General features: G+C 46.7%; 1 protein-coding gene across 1 annotated transcript in view; it reads left to right on the forward strand.

The window, feature by feature from the left end:
- Positions 1-309: 309 nt before the first annotated feature.
- Positions 310-20,723, forward strand: part of SUSD1 (sushi domain containing 1) — an 86,305-nt gene continuing 65,891 nt past the window's right edge. Inside the window, exons 1-3 of the mRNA XM_079791099.1 lie at positions 310-1,338; positions 14,490-14,603; positions 16,446-16,601. Coding sequence (XP_079647225.1) covers positions 1,032-1,338; positions 14,490-14,603; positions 16,446-16,601 — 577 coding nt within the window. The 5' untranslated portion in view covers positions 310-1,031. The remainder of the gene's footprint in view (positions 1,339-14,489; positions 14,604-16,445; positions 16,602-20,723) is intronic.

Genomic DNA, 20,723 nt, shown 5'->3' on the forward strand with positions numbered 1-20,723 from the left:
GAACTTATTTCTTCTCCCCCTGTGGCCTCTCCCCACCCCAACTCCCAACAATGCCTTTTGGATCTGTCTCAGTGACTCCCACCACCATCAACGCAGGTGCCCAAACCAGAAATCGAGGTGACATCTGCTATTCCTCTTTCCTTCTCCTCCACTCTACTGCTCGTAAAATCCAGTGCACCCCACTCACTACCACTCTCAATTGCCACTCCTCTCCATACGTGGCCAGTGCCTGCTCCTGGACATGCCCTCTCCTGCCTGGATTCCTGCGGCCCAGCCAGGCTGGACTCCCTGCCTCCCCATCCCCAATCCCCACCCTGCAGAGCAGACTCTGGGAGACTTTCCTGAAGAAGTCACTCCGCTTAAAATCGAGTTACAGCTTCTTGGCAACCCCCTTCACTTGGCTTATGAGGTCTTCTTTATTTGCATCATGATGCCTCTCTCCAAGCATCTAGAAGAACATTCTGTCGCCATCTCGGCCTATGCCTTTCTCACCGGCTTACTTTCCGCTCCCACGTTTCTCTCACCCTCAGGGGTTTAGCTGACTTCCTGGAGCAAAAGGATCCCCTGCCAGCCCCTCTCCCACCCCAACTCTGTCGCCCTTTAAGGCCTTGCCACCTGGTCGGCGCTGCTGTCGCCGCTAAGCCGCCTGGGCCAGCGGCTTCTCGCCCTTTGTTGTGCGTTTGCACAACAAACTCTTGCCCTTGAGCTCCAGCCACTCACCCGGGTCTCCCACTTCCCACAAGATTCCTGCTCCTTCCGGCCCTCAAACCCCCTTTGCCATCCCGGGGTGCCTCCCTGAGCCCCCGACCGGCTTGGAGGCCACGTCCGATCCCCACGCTCAGGGCGCGATGGCCGTTCCCTCCGGCACAGGCGGGACCCTCCGCTCAGCTGGGTCGCTCTCTGCCGGGTGGCTGCTCCCACTTTGGGAACCTACGCGCCCCGAGGGCCGGCCCCTGTCTCTGCCCCGGTGTGTGCCCCGGGCCACCGCGCGCCGGGCAGGTGCACGAAGGCGAGAAGGAGCGAGTGAATGAATGAGCGTCTGCGGAGGGCGCGGGCCGGGCCCCTGCCGCCGCCGCCCCAGGACCCCGCGGCGCTCTCCGCTCCGCCGCGCCGCGCCGGAAGCGGCCGGGCCGGCCCCCTCCCCGCGGCGCCCGCCGCCTTATCTCGGCGCCTCGGGCCCCAGGAGGAGACGCGGGCGCCTGGAGGGACGCGGCGGCGGCGGCGGCATGGGCCCAGGGCCCCGGGGCGCGGGCCACCCGCCTCGCCGCCTGCTGTCGCTGCTGCTGCTGCTGCTGCTCGGCCTGGCCCGCGGCGCGACCGGAGCGCGGGGCGCCGACGGTGAGTGCGGACGGGCGCGGGCGCCGCTCGGAGCCCCCGGGGCGCCGGCTGGGCCTCCACGAGGCTGGGCGCGCCCGAGGCGCGCTTCCCCGCCCCTGGGCCGGACCCGCGCAGGCTCGGGCGCAGGGCGCAGGTGGGGCTGCCCTGGCCGTTGGGGATCGGGAAGGCGGGGCTCAAAGAAGCAGGAGGGGCTCCCCGCCCGGGCCTTCCCGCCCCGTCCCGGAGCCGCTGGAGAGACCTGTTCGGAGCCGGCCTGGCCCGCGCCCCCGAGGGACTGAGGGGCGCTGGGGGCTGGGCGGTGGCGGCGCCCCAGGGTGAGCCGCCCGGCCTGGGAGGGCGTTCCGGCTTCGCTGTCACGCTGCTGGCTCTGCAGTAGCTTTTGCACAACAAATCCTGGAAGCAATTTTCTTTCTACCTTTTAATTTTTTCACCTTGATGATGAGGTAGGGTGCTCATATGGTGAGAATAAAGTATAAAGTTTACAGGAAGAAAGTATTCATGAATTCATTCAACAGAAGGCCTTTGTTTCCCTGTAGACAGAGCGTGTGATGAGGGCTTTATGCTGGACCTCAACGAGTTCATCTCCTGCAGGTGACAGACAAACAAATAGTCCATTTCCAGGCAAATGGAATAGTTCACCCTCCACCAGCACCTTCAAACGCAGTGAGGAGTTCAGACCTGTAGGGGAGGGGGCATTTACCCAAACAACTGTACGAGAAGGCAGATGCCACAGGTGCTTGGAGAAGGTGGGGGTGGTCAGAGGAGGGAGGGATTACTTCCTGCTGAGGAATCGTGGCGTCCTGGGTGAGGTGACCCGTTAACCAGGCCTTCAAGGATTGGTGATATTTGGGTAAGGGAAGATGAGAGAAAGGCATCCCAGCTCATGGCAGAGGGCACAGTGAGCACTCCGCAAATATGTGCAGAAAGATGAATTCCAGACGGAGGGGCAGGGACAGGAAGCAAAAGCAGGGGCCTGCAGTTCCGAGTGGTTTGTAGGAGATGGCTGGGAAGTGGGGTGGAAAGGCAGATTGGATTGAGCCAGAAGGCAGAGTGCCTTAACCGGCAGGCCACGGCATTTCGACCCAGTTACTTCTGGGCAGTGGGCAGCCATTGGAAGTCATTGCAGGTGTCTGGACAGAGCGATCTAAAAAGTGGCTCTAAGGAAACCCTCTAGCTTCCTTAATGAAACCAAACACTGATCCTGACGTGGAAGGAAAAAGGGGGGTGCTTTGCAGCTCAGACTCTTGTCCCTTCCAAATTTTCTTTATTTGGGACTTTTACCATCACTGGTGGCTATTTCTCTTGGTGGCTCAACCTTCTGAAGTGGCCATTTTTGTACATCAGGTGCTCTGGTAGGCTTGCTAACTTCCTTCCCTAACATGGTCTCCCGTGGCAGTGTGCATAAAAGCTTGTAGACCCTTGGAGCCTATTTCAGAATAATCTCTCTTTTTTGGGGTATAATTTTTAATTGAATTTATTGGAGTGACATTAGTTAAAATTAGGTGTCAGGTGTACAGTTCTATAATACATCATCTACATATTGTATTGTGTGTTCACCACTCCAGCCATCACCATTTACCTCTCCTTTACCCTCTTCTACGTCCTCCCGTTTCCCCCCTCCTCCTGTTAGAATCTTTGTATTAAGACTCTCCAGACTAGCAAACTGTCCAATGTAGTCTCATCGAATTGTTGGGCTAAGATGGTTGAACAAAATAACTTTCTCAGGTCATCCATTTGCAAGTACTTAAAGGCTGTGGGATGAATTTTGGGAAATAGAAGTCAGGGTTGCCTGACTGAACCTTCTCTCCTTATGTAGGCATTCTCCCTTCATTTACAACCTTGGGGAATCTGATTTTATTAAGAGCAGGTTTCTTTATAATGGACAAAGTGGGGAATGACGGGAGCCATAGAGCCATTGAGGAAGTTGTTGCAGTGGCTGGCCTAGAAATTCTAAGGACTGGCTTCCCGGTGTGACAGCAGAAGAGGACTGAATGTGGATGGTAAGGGGGAAGTGGATCCAGAAGGACTTACTAACAGACATGAAGGTACAAGGGAACAGAAGATGAAAGATGACAGTAAGGGGTGGGGACTGGGTGATTTGGATCTATGGTTCTCTAGGAAGAGCAAAAAGATTTGGGAAGAAAGATGACTAGTTGTTTTATTATATATGTATTTTTAAAAATATATTTGAAGCCGAAACCGGTTTGGCTCAGTGGATAGAGCGTCGGCCTGCGGACTCAAGGGTCCCAGGTTCGATTCCGGTCAAGGGCATGTACCTTGGTTGCGGGCACATCCCCAGTAGGGGGTGTGCAGGAGGCAGCTGATCGATGTTTCTCTCTCATCGATGTTTCTAACTCTCTATCCCTCTCTCTTCCTCTCAGTAAAAACTCAATAAAAAATAAAATAAAATAAAAATAATATATTTGAAGAGAGAAGGATAGAGAGTTAGAAACATCGGTGAGAGAGAAACATCTATCAGCTGCCTCCTGCACACCCCCTACTGGGGATGTGCTGGAAACCAAGGTACATGCCCTTGACCAGAATCGAACCTGGGACTCTTTAGTCCACAGGCTGACGCTCTATCCACTGAGCCAAACTGGTTAGGGCTGTATTTTTTAATATGACAGTTTATTATCTCACTTAAGTTTGGAAGCTGTGTAGTTCCTGGCTTGATTAAGTTAAACGATTAATGCCCTCATCAGGTTCCTCCAGTTTTCATGTCTGGCTGACTAGTTGTTTTAGATAACCTGGATTGGAGGTGATGTTAGGGCTCTCGGATTAAATCAGTAGGGAGTTAAGACTGACAGGAGATGTCTGCAAATGATGTAGACTTGATGGTCACTTGGAGCCTGTGGTTAATAAGACTTAGAGGACCAAGGACAGATTTTGGGGGGAGATCAAATGTAGGTGGTAGATGACCGTAGAGGAGAAAGAGCAGCAGCTACAGAGGTAGGAGGAAGACTGGGTTAGCAGAGCATCAGGGAAACCAGGGGAGGAAATTCCAAGGAGGTGGAGATGGAGAAGAAGAAGGCTTTGGATTTGGTGACTCAGGTCCGAGGTGAGCCAGCTCCAGCAGAGCCGTGAGGGTGCGAGTCAGATACAAAGGGCTCTCGAGCAGTGCTTTCAACCCGTGTGCCACAGACTTTTTAAAACATGCAATACCTGACTATTTAGTCAGGGCCACTGACCTCTTTTCCCTTAAATTGTCCAATAAAAAAAAAAATGACAACGGCCAACACAACAGTAGCCATCTGGTGGGAGTGAATCAAAATGACGCCTAATTTTTTGGGGTCAGATTGGCCAAAAATATATTTTTTGGTGTGCTGCAGAATTTTAGTAATTAGTTTATCTGTGCCATAAGATGAAAAAGGTTGAAAATCCTGCTGTAGAGGGTACAGAGACTTTGCTGCAGAGTGAATGCTCTTTAAAGAAGGGAAGGAAACGGAAGGTAGCATTTAGTGGGGCTGGCCAGGTCAGTTCAACAATGTTTTTGGTGGGGGTTGAAGGCCAGGTCAGCTCAACAATGTTTTTGGTGGGGGTTGAAGGCGGTAAAGCGGACCCAGAACATTTTAGACTCAGGGGCATTCTTTAGTAGACAGGAAGAAAATAAAGATGCGAAAATAAATGAGATATTCTCTGGAGCAGGTCAGTAGGCAACGTGGGTCTACAAGTGAGAAAGCTTAGTTTCAGGAAGGGGACCGAAGGAGGAGAATGGAGAACCGCTCGTCCCTCCCCCCACAGCTGTCTCCTCCGTGAGTCTATTCCTATTTCCAAACCAGCCCCGCTGTCCTGACTCCCGGGAAGCCCCCTGGCGTTCTGTGGTCCCTTTCGCAGTACCAGCAACACCATGCCCATGCCTCCGTACCGTATTTGTATGGGGCACACACTATTCACATACACATTTCTGTGGTCCTCTCTGTACACTTACACCGGGGTCATTGTTAACTGGGCTGAGAGCTCCTTGTGAGTAGGGACTGTGGCTTGTGTTAGGAACCTGGTATGGAAATAACTGAAGACCACCCAAATAAGAAAAGGCACGGCGATTTAGTCAGAGCTTACTATATATAGCAAGAGAATCTGCCGCCATCACCTTTGTCAGAGACTCAAAGGCAGGCCGGGGAGTGTAAAGCTTTCTAGTGGAACAAAGGGGAGGTCTTCAGGTGTGCCCTCGTTGGATGCTGACAGGGGGAAGCTGGAGGCAGCTTATTGCTGAGACAGGCTGGTCAGCCAGAATAGGGAAGCGGAGACAGGTGGTTAAACAGCAGTTTGCATCCGTCTAGTAAATCCCACCTTCCCTAACTTAAGGACACTTAAGAGTAAATGGTTTGCACTTCTCCCCAACCACAGGGTAAATAGCTTAAGTCACCCTGCTCAGGGAGGGAGAGAGCAGAAATCCAGTTATTGCCATTTGTCAGTCCCACCCAATGAAGTTAAGAGAATAAATCTCATTTCGGCACATCAGCATAAAACTGATGAATGTTCTATTGAGATCCTCCCCTAAAACTTCCCGTCAACGCCCAGCCTTTAAAACCCTCAAAACCAAGGTCCCAGCACATGCTCTCCCTCCCACATCTCCTAAACACTAAAGGGCCCCATGAGGCTTGCAACCAGGGCAGCAACGGATGGGGCCGTTTGTCACAAGCAAGCCCCCTGACCCTGTCACAAGGCCCCCTTTTTCTCTGACTTCTTCGTCTGACTTCTCATTTCCCCGCCTAGTCCCTCCTGTGATCCTAGCCCTTCCTTGATTCACTGTCCCCAGCTTTAATAAACACCCTCTAAAACCCACCTGGACTTGTGAAAATTTCCCTGCACAAAATCAAGAATCCACACGCTACCTGCTGGCCCCCAGGCAGACCAGCTGAGGGCCAGGTCCCCTTTCCAGTAACACTACCAACAGGAGTCCTTATATGATTGGTTAGGGAGCATATTTGGCGTTCCCTGATTAGTCCTAAGTGGAAATGCTGGGGCGGGGGGGAGCAAAAATTAGGGAAGTTGGCTGTTACTAAGTCCTGGCCATTTGGGACTGATTGCTAAAGAGGCCGTGGTTTAACTTCCTGGGCTGATTGCTATAGATTGTGGGTCAGAGTTCTGTTTTTATAGATGGCTTGGCCGTTGTCCATTTGTGTGTTCCGTCTCTCGCTGAATTACATTTAATAGTTATTAAAGATGTTTTGGCGAGAAGATCAGCGAAAAGAGACGGAGGGAGCCAGTCAGATGGCCTGTGTGAGCAAAGTGTGAGAGCATAGCTGGTGGAGCAGGAGGGTGTTGGTTGGTGGGTGGGTGGGGTGTCAAGCCTGAGGGGAATAGAGAGGTTAGGCATGGGTGGAACCAGTCAGTCCTGTTTCTTAACCTTTTTTCTGGCATTGCTCTGAGTGTGGGAGTGGCTGGGGGACTTGTTGGCTCAGGCCTGGCTGGGGTTTGGAAGGCCAGAGGAGGATGGGCAGAGGCCTTGAAAATCTTGGGGAAGCAATAGTGGAGAGAGTTGGGGAAGATGTTCTGTAAAAAGTGCACCTGACTTTACTACTCATGTATTTCATCGGCTTGGCCTTCCCTCTGTTATCATGAATCACAGCAGCATATTCACTCTTTAGAGGGGGGAAGCAGAGGAAAGAGTTGTTTTGGAGTGACTTACAGTTGCTCCAAGTAAGGGAGCAGGATTAGAGCCCAGGAAGATCGCCACCATGGCCTGTCATCCACCTCCAGCGACTTGGTTCTGGGCAGTCTTCTGGTCAAATTCTAAAATGGGCTCCTGAGGTCTCTGCAGCCTGAGGTAGCAAGTGGCCTGTTGGCCTCAGCTCTGCAGGGACAGTGACTGAATTGCCAGATTAAAAAAAAAAAAAAAGTATTTAGCCCAGCAGGTTTGGCTCAGTGGTTGAGCGTTGACCTATGAACCAGGAGATCACAGTTTGATTCCCCATCAGGGCACATGCCTGGGCTGTGGACTCGATCCCCAGTGAGGGGTGTACAGGAGGCAGCCAATCAATGATTCTCTCTCATCATTGATGTTTCTCTCATTCTCTCTCCCTTCCTCTCTGAAATCAATAAAAGTATATACTTTTTAAAAAAGTATATAGCCTGCTCAAGAATGAGATAGCCTGGTGACACCAGGACAGGGACCTGAAATGTGGCCTAAATATAGGGCTCCTCAAAACTCAGAAGCATTGAAATGGGGCACTTAATAGGGGTTGGTTCCTGGTCTGGAGGTCAGGGGTGGGGCCCTGTTACTGTACTAAAGAGGTCTGTTTGCTTTCGTGCATCAAAGCCCAGTCAAACTCAAACAGTAATTTGCAGCCAAGAGAGTAAGGGTTTATTAGTTGAGGAAATGGCACTAAGCCTGGAGTCACAGGTAAGCTAGTGCTCAAAGACCTGGCTCCCTGATGACTTCCGGGGGATGGGTTATGTAGGGGAGAAATCATTACTCATGGCGGGTAAAGGAGTTGGGGTCCTGGGCTCTCCTGATTGGTTGGGGCCAGTGTAGTTAGTAGTTAGTTTTCATTGTGTCAGGTCTTGATGTCAGCCATGGCATTGTTCTGTCTGGTCTCATGAAGATGTGGTCTGCCTTCATGGGGCCGGGGGCTGAAGCACAACTGAAGTCAAGATGTTATCTTTAGCTTCAAGGAAACTGTTTCTGCGGTTAACAGACCTGAGGCTTCCTTATGGAGACATTTTGACACTGACCTGAATCTGATGTCCTAAGGGATTAATGGTTGAGGAGAGGAGTGGACGGACAAAGAGGAGAAAGGGTCATGTTAAACAAGTTTCTGCTCCCTCAGAGCCCCACTGCAAGTTGTCCTTGGTCAAAGGGGAAAGGTCACAGAAAGGAAGCTGAGGGCCCTCTAGCCATTTTATGGGAGGAAAGGTTATGGGTTCTTGTAGGCAACGTCAGTCATGGGTTGGGTTGAGAAGGGAAATGCCACCTGGTTCACATTGCCCTGCAAGTATTCCATTGCTTGGAAGAGTAGAGTGCTCTCTGTTTTGGAGGATTTTAAAGCAGAGGCTATGCTTTTACTTGTTTCTGTTAGGGATGCTGGAGAGGAGAGTATATGAGGTTCCTTGGGTTCCTTCGCTTTCTGGAATCTGATGCAGTCTCTGAAGAGCAATGCCATTTTACGCCATGTTGTAGGAGATGGGAGATGCTTTCTCTAACTGAGTTTGGTGCCTCCTTTGCTTATTTCCTCCGGTCATTTCATTGGTTTCCACATGTCTCCATAAGTTGGAGATTCGGGATCTCAGGAGGTGGTGCTGTGCATTTGTTGGTCTACCTGTGAATGGCTGGGGATTAGATGAAGATTTGAATGCAAACACTCCATTTGTGCTTTTAAACTGCCTCCTTCCCTTTGTATTGTCAAAGTCCACCTGCTGTTATTTCAGAAGTACCTTTAAATTCTTGCTTGGTATTGAAATCGGGAGCAGGGGAGCTTGCTTAGGCTGGCAGCCACCATTCTGGCCAGGTGTGGGTTTACTTGGTGTTCGGTGGAGAGGAGGGAGGGGTGAGCAGCGCAGAAAACCCGAGGAAGCTGAACTTCCAACTTCTGAGTCAGGTGTTACCCAGGAGATTGGGGGGATGTGGGGAAGGCAGGGCGTTATTTAAAATAAGATGTTATGGTTCCTAGAATATCAGCCCCATGAACAGGTAGGCATCTGTTCACACAAAAAGGTTGCTTTTTTGGGGTTTTTGCATCAATGCAGTTATTTATCACTCTCTTCATTAGTAAAATTGGCTAGCTGTCATTTATTCATTAACAAAGAGTTGTTGAGTGGTTGTTATAATAGTGTTAACATCTTCTATTTGCTTTTCATGTATTAACTCATTTGCTCTAATTCTCACAACAACCAGGTCTGTTATTATCCTTATCTTACAGATTTATAGGAAACTGAGGCACAGGGATTATTAAGGATTCCACGACTAGCAAGTGGCAGCATTAGTACTGTAGCCCAGCTAATCTCTCTCTTAACCCTGCTCTTAATGACTATGACCAATACCAGGCACTGCATCTTGTGTGACTTGTTTCTGACAATAATAACAATATCTACAGAAAGCGACATAAATCTTTATGTAAATGACCTCAGTCTAGTGCTTTAGAGCTCATATAGCATTTATATTTCTCATTTAATCCTCACAACACGATCTCCATCTCAGACTAAACTGGAGGACTGACAGTGTGCGGTCACTAGGGAGCAAGAGAGAAGATGCCAACCGAGGTGCCAGCCTCTCTTTGTTGGATGTGGCTAAAACTGGCTTGGTCCCTGCCTCGTGGAGCAGTGAAGTGAATCAGGTTATAGCAAACTCGTAGTGCTCTTTCTGTCGGCCTGGAGAGTTCCTCTTCCTGGGGTTCTTCTCTCTGTCACATGGCTCCAGTGCTATGCTTTGCATCAGTTGAGACTTGGTGAAAGACTTCTTCAGTATTACTTTTACCTTCCCCAGGATTCTCACCCACATCCTGAGGTTGAGCTAGACTTGCAGCACAACTCCTAGTGTGGTCCACCTGGGAGCTTGTCGGAAATGCACATTCTCAGACCCCACCCCACCCTTACTGAATCCGAATCTCTGGGGATTGATTCTGTTTTAATGAGCTCTCCAGGCAGGGTGACCCACTGTCTTGATTTGTACCGAACTGAGGGGTTTCCCAGGACTTTTAGTATTAAAACCAAGACAGTTTCATCACCCTAATTCCAGGTGATTCTTTAAAAAAAAATTTTTTTTTTTTATTTAGAGAGGAATGCAGAGGGAGAGAGAGATAGAAAGAAACACTAATGATGATAGAGAATCATCGATCGATCAGCTGCCTCCTGCACGCCCCACACCGGAGATCTAGCCCACAATCCAGGCATGTGCTCTGACCAGGAATCGAACCGTGACCTTCCGATTCATAGGTTGACACTCAACCACTGAGCCACGATGGCTGGGGTTGCCCTTTTCTTTAGGACAAGTCCCCCTCCCTCCCCCCCCCCCCCCCCCCGCCCAAAAAAAGGTACTTGGTCCTTCAAGCATTTGAACTCAGAAGGCCACCATACAAGGCTGTGCAGACTATGCTAATTGTGGCCAAGAAGTCCCTGGTAACCTAGCATACAGTTTGCCTTTTTTGCCAGTATGGGGAACAAACATTTATTGAGCCAAACAAACCAGGTCCTGTCCTTGGAGTTACACTTATGCTAAATTATTCTGAGTGGGTCTTTAAAGCAGGCATCCTGAGGATGAAGTGTCAGAACATTAGAGGGAAAGGACTTCAGGGGCCATTTAACCCAACTACTCAAATGGGAGCTTGGGAGAAATGCAATATATAGGGCCCCACCCCAGACCAACTGAATCAGAGCCTGCAGTTTAACAAGATCCGCAGGTAATTTGAATGCATTTTAAAATCTGAGAAGCCCCAAGCCCTTGTTTTACAGATGAAGAAACTGAGACTCGGGGAGATTAAGTGATTTGCTAAAGGTCACACATGAATTGGACTCAGGATCCAGTTCCAACTCAAGTCCAGCGCTTTCCTCTATACCTGGCTGCCTTCCTACAGGGCCATATTTTGTTTGTCTGGTTCTATCTATTGAATGAACTTGAACTTAATTGAATTTATTTAAAAATACTTTAGATTCTGTCCTTCACTAATTCAGATGGGACTGCCTTTAATTTATCTGAATTGGTGGTACTTATTTGTTTCTTAATTTCTTGTGTGTGTTTATTCGGTTCACTCCACAGTTATACGAAGCAATCGTTTTCCACATGATAGAAGTTTCTGGCCCTGCTGGCGCGACTCAGTGGTTAGAGCATCAACCTATACAACGGAGGGTCATGGGTTCGATTTCCGGTTAAGGGCACATATCTGGGTTGCAGGTTCGATCCCTGCTCTGGTGAGGGCGCATGTAGGAGGCAACCAATCAACGTGTCTCTCACGTTGATGTTTCTCTCTCTCTCCCATTCTCTAAAACTCAATGGAAAAAATATTCTCAGGTGAGGATTAACAAATGGAACTGGATGTATATAAATGCTGCCATCTTTATAATGACAAGCATACTATATAAGAAAAAAATCAAACATTTTCCCACTATTTTGGTTGGTTTTATTAGGTGGTGTTTATATCTATTATTGTACTGTACACACACACTGGGGAGAATGTTGGTCATTTTTTGGTAGATCACAACTGGGACCGTGGACTTGACCCAGCATCCATTTTATTTATTTATTTATTTATTTTTAAATATTTTTATTGATTTCAGAGAGGAAGGGAGAGGGAGAGAGAGATAGAAATATCAATGACGAGAGAGAATCATTGATTGGCTGCCTCCTGCATACCCCCACAGTGGAGACAAAGCCCGCAACCTGGGCATGTGCCCTTGACCAGAATCGAACCCGGGACCTTTCAGTCCGCAGGCCAGTGCTCCATCCACTGAGCCAAACCAGCCAGGTCAGGATCCACTATTTTAAAAGTACTTCCAGAATTTTGGTTGCATGTGATGATGAATTGATGGTGTCCCTATGGAACTGTTTTAAAATATTATGTGTCAAAATGTCCAATGTTTACATATATTTAACCCATAGTGACGTGCATTTAGGTAGGAGGCTCATTCTCACTTTGGCTTTGTCTGTTATCCCTGTTTTCAGGAGCTTTTCTGGTCCATTTTCTCCTCGTTGTAAAACTCCATCCGATGCCCGGGTTAGTGAGAGGAATCTGGGTATCTAGCTACTCCTTAGACATATTTTCACGCACTTCCTTGAACTTTCAGGCCTCTCCCTTTTGAGGTACTCAGTGACCCTGATTCCTGAGTTTTTCGGGAGTGGCTTTTAGTTCTTCCTCTCTCAGGCAATTCCCATAAGTCCACTTCTTCCATCTTTTGAAATATTGTTAACATCCTCCGTCTGCTATCATCTTTCCTCCTAGGGTCCACACCTTCCTAGTCCTTGTTGTCATTTCGTGGGGGTGGGGTTGAGAGTGTATTAAATCTGTGGTATTGAACTGGAAGTCTTTCATTTGTAATTTTAAAAAATGTTTTATGGGCCAGGGGGTGTGGCTCAGTAGTTGAGTGTCAACCTATGAACCAGGAGGTCATGGTTCATTCGATTCCCAGTTGGAGCATGTGCCCAGGTTGTGGGCTTGGGGGCATGATTCCCAGTAGGAGCATGCCCGAGGCAGCTGATCAATAATTCTCATCGTTGATGTTTCTTTCTCTCTCCCTCCCTCTCCCTTCCTCTCTCTGAAATCAATAAAAACATATTTTAAAGAAATGTTTATGTATTTTTGTTATAAGCTCTTCCTGATTCCTAAGTTTGTGCACGCTCTTTTTTACTCCCTCCCCAGTCTTACTTGAGTTTTGACTACTTTATTGGTCTTTATGATGCACTGACTTTGGGGAAAGATTTTTTTTTTAATGAATTTGAATATGTTTTCTAATTTTTAACATCTTTTTTATTTTCACTAAATCCTAACCATCCCCCCATAAACCTCTATTTTGTTTTTTTCATCTTTTTTAAGCTTCCTGCATTAAAATTCTGGGGTGTGTGTTTTCCCTGGCTATCTGCTTTGCTTTCTCTCTTTTAAAGCATAAAGACATGTAAAACTCAAATTTTCTAGAGTAGACAACTTTTTATATCTGGTAGTAAACATTTCAATTTTTATATCCTCTTTGTCCCAAGAATTATTTGGGAGAGTGTTCTGTAGTTGCCAGTACGTTTTCTTATGGGGACACTAGTCTTAAGTTTTATTTTGTAGTTTTATGACATTATTACCTGGTAGTCAGATAGTAGGACTTCTGCAATTTCTACTTTTTACAAATTTGTTGTATTTTTCTTTATGGTCTGGGTCTGATAAATTTTTTTTTTTAAATTCCATGGTTAACTTGGTATTAGTAATAAGTAGTGGTTTGTCTCGTTTCCGTGTTACCTTTTGTTTAAAAAGCAAGCAAGCATGGTTAAGAGTATTGAGAAATCTCCCTGTCTCAGTTGGTTTCCTGCCTGGAGCGGCCCGAGGGCTAAGTCTTTATTACCAGGGGAGTAATGGGGCCAAGACTGAGATGAAATTCCATGCGAAAGGTTCTCCTTACCGGGCCACTCCTGAAATTACAGACACTGATTGTGCAACACGATAGCTCAGCAGCTTCGGGTAGAAATTCTTGTTTTATCTTGGGCCATATATCACCATCTGATAGATTTGGATGTTTCAGGAGTTTTAGCCCCAAACCTTTTTGCTGCTTATCTAAGTAACTGGGATCTGGTCATCCTGCTGGGACCCTGCTGTTATCTCACTGGACTGTAAGCACATTCACTTTTTCCCCAAAGGAAAATGGATAGGGTAATAGAGAAGTTTTTCTACCCTCCATTTGCTTTTTGAAGTATAGCAAGTAGGATTATAGGTTCCTCCCTTCAGTTGGTCAATGCAAAGAGAATGTTTACACTGTATAAATAAAGACATATGGGCAAATGACGTAGTCATTTCATAATTCCAAGCTGGGAAGACAGCTGGAACAGAGTATAATGACAAGTTAACGTGGTTGATGGGAGAATATACAGGTGTTAGGGAAACACAAAGGAAGATACATTCAATTTTCTTTAAGAATGAGGGAATGGGGAAGATGTCAGGGAGAATATGATGTTGAAGTTGGGTCTTGAAATAGGAATAGGTGCTAGGCTGGACAGAAATGGAGGGATAGGCATTTTTTTTTTTTGTATATATGTGTACAAGTGATGAGAAAGAATCATTGATCGGCTGCCTCTTACATGCCCCACACTGGGGATCGAGCCCGCAACCCCGAATGTGCCCCGAACTCCTAGTTTATAGGTCGATGCTCAACCACTGAGCCACGCCAGCTGGGTGGGATAGGTATTCTAATAGAAGTATGAGTGGATAGCATGTATGGGAAAGACGAGTTGGTCTTCTCCCCAGAGAATACCGTGAATGGTTTGGGTTTGGGAAGGGTGAAGCTGGAGGAGCTAGCCTAGAATCAGGCCAATAAGAGCCTTGATAGCCAGGTAGGGGAATTTGCACTTTACTCTGTGGGCAATGAGTAGTCAATGTAGGTTTTTAAAGAAGGGGACAGTTCCTTTTTAATTTTGGTATTTAAATTTTGGTTCTCCATCATAAATGTTTACTACCCAAAATATGATTAGTCGAGAGTAGGTAATTGAATTTTTGTTTTTCTGAAGTATACAATTTATGATTCAGGTTTAGACATCTGTGCCACGTGCCACGAACATGCCACCTGCAAGGAAAGAGAAGGGAAGAAGATGTGTATTTGCAAATACGGATTTGTGGGCAATGGGAGGACTCAGTGTATTGGTAAGTTCTGAATCCTGTGGTAAGTTGAAAAGTTGAAGGAACCAAGAAACAAGGTTCTTTAGTGTTAAAGAGTTGATGTCCTTGGGAAGAAAACATTGTTATTTTTTTTTCACTGTTTTTAGTACAAGAAGTTTTTGTCAATTATAATAACTCTTTGTTTTAGTGTTTGGATATATCCTGTCTCTAGGGTTTCCAAGGAAGTATCCCTCATGTTAGAGGTCAATGAACTTGAATTTCTGGAAACTCTCTGGCCTACTACAAATTTTAAATGTGTTTCAGGTCTTGAATTTAACTTAGCAACTTAAGTCAATATTGAGTTTCCTTAATTTCTCTGGTTGTTTTGATATAAAACTACTTATATTAGTATCATGAGAAAAAAACAAAACACAATTGCCTATTAGACTTTTTGGCTAATTGATGAAATACTGTTGCTTTGAGTCTTATGTCGAGCAGAATCCATCCTCCATATTGTGTGTGGTTATGACCTTTTGGAGTCTTGGGTGACTTAAAAGAAACGTAAAGACCTTTAAGCTAGAAGCATTTGAGATTATTTTTTTGCCTCACGGTATCTACCATGCCACGACAGTGAGACAACATCCAGGTTCAAGTCCAATTCAGAGAGGGAGCGTTTCACAGCAACTTACAATAGCGAGTGCTACTAGAGTCACAGTTTCCTCCCAGCAATCTTGTTACATGCAGTAAAAACATTAATCATTTTGCCTTGAGGTTGTGGACTGGCAGTGTACACAACTTTGTTGTGTTATCTTTGTATTTTTTCTCTCCCTAAAGTTCAAAAAGTCATGTTCGACTGCCCAGAGACGAGCTTTCACAATCACATTGCTTATTTTTTTGAACCTATTGTCTATGGGTGCGTTCAGGCTCCAAAGGCATGGCCGAGCGGTGTTAACCAGAGGCCGGTGACTGGCCCTTTACTGCAAGGTTGCCGACTCCCGGGCCTGAGGACAGACGGGCGGGAGGGTTACTTTCATTTTGCATTGGTGTAAAATTATTGAATTCAAAGTACTCAGGGCAGCTGCTGTGGACTCATCAAGCGTCCCACACTCCAGCTCCGCCTCACTGGGCAACGAACATCCTTCCCACGGGCCACTGACCATTCGCAGGAGCTGCTCCTGCCACACTAGTAGCCCTGCTCCAGGACGAGGCTGGCGTGGTCATACCTTTGTGTTTCCCGGTAACTCCGAAGTAACCATTTCCCACTTAGTCACTGCACATAAAATTGTCCCCCTTTGGCTTTCATGAAAAAAGCAAGAAGAATGGCTCAGCTGGGAACCTGGGATTCTGCTGGATATATTTCCCCAGGACTAAGACAAGATCTTTTAAAGTGTAAAAAAGTTCAAAAAAAAGAACCCCCTCCTCCCAATCTTCAAATAAGACAGATTTCAGGATGGGGATGTTGGCTTTCTCTCGTGGTTTCCTACACACCTGGCAAGTGGCTCCGAGGGGCCCACGTCCTATAGTCTGAGAAGCACAGTGCCGGGGAAAGAGGCTGGGGAATACGTCCCAGAACAGTGGTCGGCAAACTCATTAGCCAACAGAGCCAAATACCCACAGTACAACGGGGGAAATTTCTTTTGAGAGCCAAATTTTTTAAACTTAAACTTCTCCTAACGCCACTTCTTCAAAATAGACTCGCCCAGGCCGTGGTATTTTGTGGAAGAGCCACACTCAAGGGGCCAAAGAGCCGCATGTGGCTCGCGAGCCGCAGTTTGCCGACCACGGTCCCAGAATATTGATTCCCGAGTCCGCCGCACAGGACAGTGGGGTGTTGAACATGGCATGGACTGATGGCCTTTCCTGGCTGTTGTCTCAATGTATCAACAGATAAAAACGAGTGCCAGTTTGGGGCCGCTGTGGTCTGTGGGAACCACACGTCTTGCCACAACACGCTCGGAGGCTTTTATTGCATCTGCCTACAAGGATATCGAGCCACAAACAACAACAAGACATTCATTCCCAACGACGGCACCTTTTGCACAGGTATTCAGAAGGGGGCTGTGGCGATGGCAACTGGGTGGTGGCAGGACAGTGTCCAGGATGCAGCGGAGGGAGAGGGCAGGGCCAGGACTGGTGTGATTTATGGAGGGACTTTCCTGTAAGAAAATTTGTTTTTGTTTTGTTAATCCTCACCCAAGGATATTTTTTTTTTCCATTGATTTTTAGAGAGAGTAGAAGGGAGGGAGGAATAAGGAGAAAGACATCGATGGGTTGCTTCCCGCACGTGGCCCAACTGGGGCCAGGGATTGAACCTGCAGCCCAGGTACATGACCTTGACTGGGAATCAAACCTGAGACCCTTCAATGTGCAGGCTGACCACTGAGCAATACCAGCCAGGGCATATGAGTGAGATTTGGACGTGGCCTGAGTATTAGTTAGTATTAGAGAATTATTGTTAATTTTATTAGATAGGATAACAGTGGCATTTAGGATAATGTTCTTATTTGGGGAGACGCATGCTGAAGTATCTGGGGTATTATTATAAAGTACCTAGTGTTATTAGATCTGTAAGGTACCTTAAATGTAAATAATTGTTCATTCTTGGGGGTGTGGGTCTATGGGAATTCAGTGTAATGTTCCTTTTACTTTTATTTTATTTATTTTTTATTTTTTATTTTATTGTTTTTTATTGAGGTATTATATGTGTACATATCTTACCATCCCCCCCCACCCCACACCCATACATGCCCTCACCCCCCAGAGTTTTGCGTCCATTGTTTATGCTTATATGCATGCATACAAGTCCTTTTACTTTTTAAAATATATTTTTATTGATTTCATAGAGGAAGGGAGATGGAGAGAGCAATAGAAACATCAGTGATGAGAGAGAATCATTGATTGGCTGCCTCCTGCACACCCCACACTGGGGATCAAGACTGCAACCCAGGCGTGTGCCTTGACTGGGAATCGAACCGTGACTTCTTGGTTCATAGGTTGATGCTCAACCACTGAGCCATGCCTCCAGGCAGTAATGTTCCTTTTCTTGTTCTGTGTGTTTGAACATTTTCATAATAAATAACAAGGAGGGGCCCTCAGAGATGGTGTGTCACCTGCAGGTTCCTATAACCCCAGATGGGCTGTTTATTCTTGGGGTGACTCTGGCATGCACCAGCTTGTGCACATTGTCCCCTAAGGTCCCAGGGGGTGGGCACCGTGATGCTGGCTCCCGGGAGGTCAGAGCGCTGCTCCTATTAGAGCTGTGGATGCACCTCCCACAGGAATAAGTGAGGAGTGTAACTTTTGGAACCTCAGGAGCTTAGAGGGTCAGATTTCAGGGCATATGTTGGTCGAATACAATGGAGTGGGCAAAACCCTCTTAATTTTCAGTGGCCCCTGTATTATCTGACCTCTACTTACATCCTGCCATGATAGTGTAGCTCTTCGGTTTTCTTAGAAAATCTCTGAATAGTAATGAAGAGAAAAGGCAGGAAGAGACTGCTGATTCTAAGATGGGTTTGTACAGACCTAATGACTGCTTAATAGCTTTATTATTTAAAGGTTTCCAGGGAAAAGAAAGGGAGAGGAGAACATGGCTTCTTACTCACCAAGAACCACAGGTTCTGATGCTCTGATTCAGTCTCCCTCTTGCCCTCTACCAAGGTACAGATCCCTACAAGGGTCCATTTGATCTGTTCTTGACACAAATGAGCACATTCCTTCAGAAAAGACATCTGATAATATCCTGTTGTTTTAGGTAGCAAATTCCCTGCCACACGATTGCAGAAGCCCAGTGTTGCAGGATTAAACTAGGTGGGGTTAGAAAAACAGGTACCAATTGCCTTAGCCGATTTGGCTCAGTGGATAGAGCATTGGCCTGCAGACTGAAAGGTCCCGGGTTCAATTCCGGTGAAGGGCACATGCCCGGGTTGTGGGCTCGATTCCCAGTGTGGGGCGTGCTGGAGGCAGCCGATCGGTGGTTCTCTCTCATCATTGATGTTTTTATCTCTCTCTCCCTCTCCCTTTCTCTCTGAAATCAGTGGAGGGGGGAAAAAGAGGCAGCAATTAAAAACAATAAAGTGCCAATTTAAAACAACCTTACAAGGTGATGAAGATCTGGCGTTCAGTTCATTCGATACGCATTTCTCATGCTCTTCTGTGTGCTAAGGCGATGCTAGTGGGAGGAGATGCAGGCAGCTAATTTCAGGGTAAAGTATCAATGATAGGTAAGCAAAGGGTGCTCACTGGAAGCCATAATCCACAGGGGCACTTACCTTGGAAGTGGGAAAGGGAATGGGGAACTTACTGGAGGACAATGACACCTGAAATTATGTTTTCAAGGTTGTGGAATTTGCCAGGAAAATTTTTTTTTTTTAAAAAATATGTTTTATTGATTTTAGAGAGAAAGGAAGGGAGAGGGAGAGAGAGAGAGAGAGAAACATGAGTGAGATACATTAATGGAGCCCACAGCCCTGCCTGACCGGAAATTGAACCGGTGACCTTTCGGTGCATGGTTGATGCTCAACCACTGAGCCACACAAACTGGGCACCAGGAAAAACTTTTATAACTACATCACTATAGATCTCAAGGAAATATTCTACTTTTAAAAAGTAGAAAAAAGAAGAAACATTCATGCAAGGGTTAAATAGTTGTCAGCCTAATAAGAACCAATCCTCCTGGAATAATAAATCTGATCTGGGCCCTGCTTCTATTTATTCTACTTCTTGTAATTATTTAGTGACCTTTCCTTTAAAAAAATTGAGACATAATTCACATACCATAAAATTCACTCTTTTGAAGTATACAGATCAGTGGTTTTTAGTATATTCACAAAGTTGTGCAACAATCACCACTGTTAAATTTTATAACATCATCTCCCCTCAAAGAAGCCCATGTCCATTGGCAATCATTCATTCACATGACCTTTCCTCTTGAGGTCTCCATTTATCGCTTGGCATAAGCTAATGGATTACTTCTCTTGATGATACTGAGTGTCTTTCAGAATCACAGTTGCCACAGGCTGTGGATATTAGCTGGGGCAGAGGCTTAGCAAGTTTTGGGGTATCAGCAGTTAGCCAGCGTTTGCCTGGAACCACAGGATGTGAGTCATAGCTCTTGCATTAGGAGGAATCCTGTGACCAGATGTTTCTCATACTTTGCAGAGTTCAGGTCAAATTCAGGAGCTGGTTGCAGGTAGCCCCTGTGGATGTCACCAAGGATGGATGACGAATGAGTGCACGGGTTCTAGTTCAGGGGTCCTAGTTGTGGAGAACATGCAGATGTTCTGACCCTCAGGGCTGCCCCCTGAATGACTCCTGGGGATCATGGAACCTTTGCCATGTGCCACACCCTGGAGGAAGAAGCTCTGGGGCACTTCAGGGTAAGGGTGCTTTGACTTGGGTGGGACGAGGATAAGTAGAGAGAAGTGAGACTGCTGTGGAAATAAGGCCTGGGGCTGGCATCTCCCAGCCATCGGGGCCTTGGGAAAGAACATGGGGTATCTGTATCCTGAGGCTTGAGCAAGAAGCAAGAATGAAGTGTGGGGAATGTTAACCTGCAAGCGAGAACTCAGGGATGCCCCCCCCTCACTCCCAAAGAGGGGGCAATGGTGCTAACTTAGTCAAGGCCTCTGACGTTTTGAGGTGCAGCTTTGGTGTAACTATCTTTTGATCTAAAATTCACGACCTGAACACTTAAGGCCAGTGCATTTATTGTATGTAAATTCTAAATCTCTTAAGAAATAATAGAGGTAGATATACAACACCTTTTAAATTAATTGCACAGAATTTATTATATGGCTGTACTATGCTACTTCACTGATTTTCCCCTCCTCTACTGGGGTTGTTGGGTTTTTTCTATTGTGAGAAATGCTCTAATGTTCATCCGTGTACTTACATCCTTACAAATAATTATCTCCTTATTATACATTCTGAAAGATGGTTTCTGTGTCAAAGGTACACATTTTACATTTCGATACATAGTGCCAGACCGCCTTCCAGAACGTTCATAGCAGTATGCTCTCTGACGGCTACTCACTTCATGAAGGTGTTCCAATTCTTCATATCCTCGCCAACACTGGACAATATTAGTAAATGGTGTGCATTTAACGGTCCTGATTTTAAATGGGTGTGTGTTTTCCTCTTAACGTGGCTTCCTACGTAAGATAC

Source organism: Cnephaeus nilssonii (assembly GCF_951640355.1).
Source record: "Cnephaeus nilssonii genome assembly, chromosome: 14".
NCBI classification, from domain to species: Eukaryota; Metazoa; Chordata; class Mammalia; order Chiroptera; family Vespertilionidae; genus Cnephaeus; species Cnephaeus nilssonii.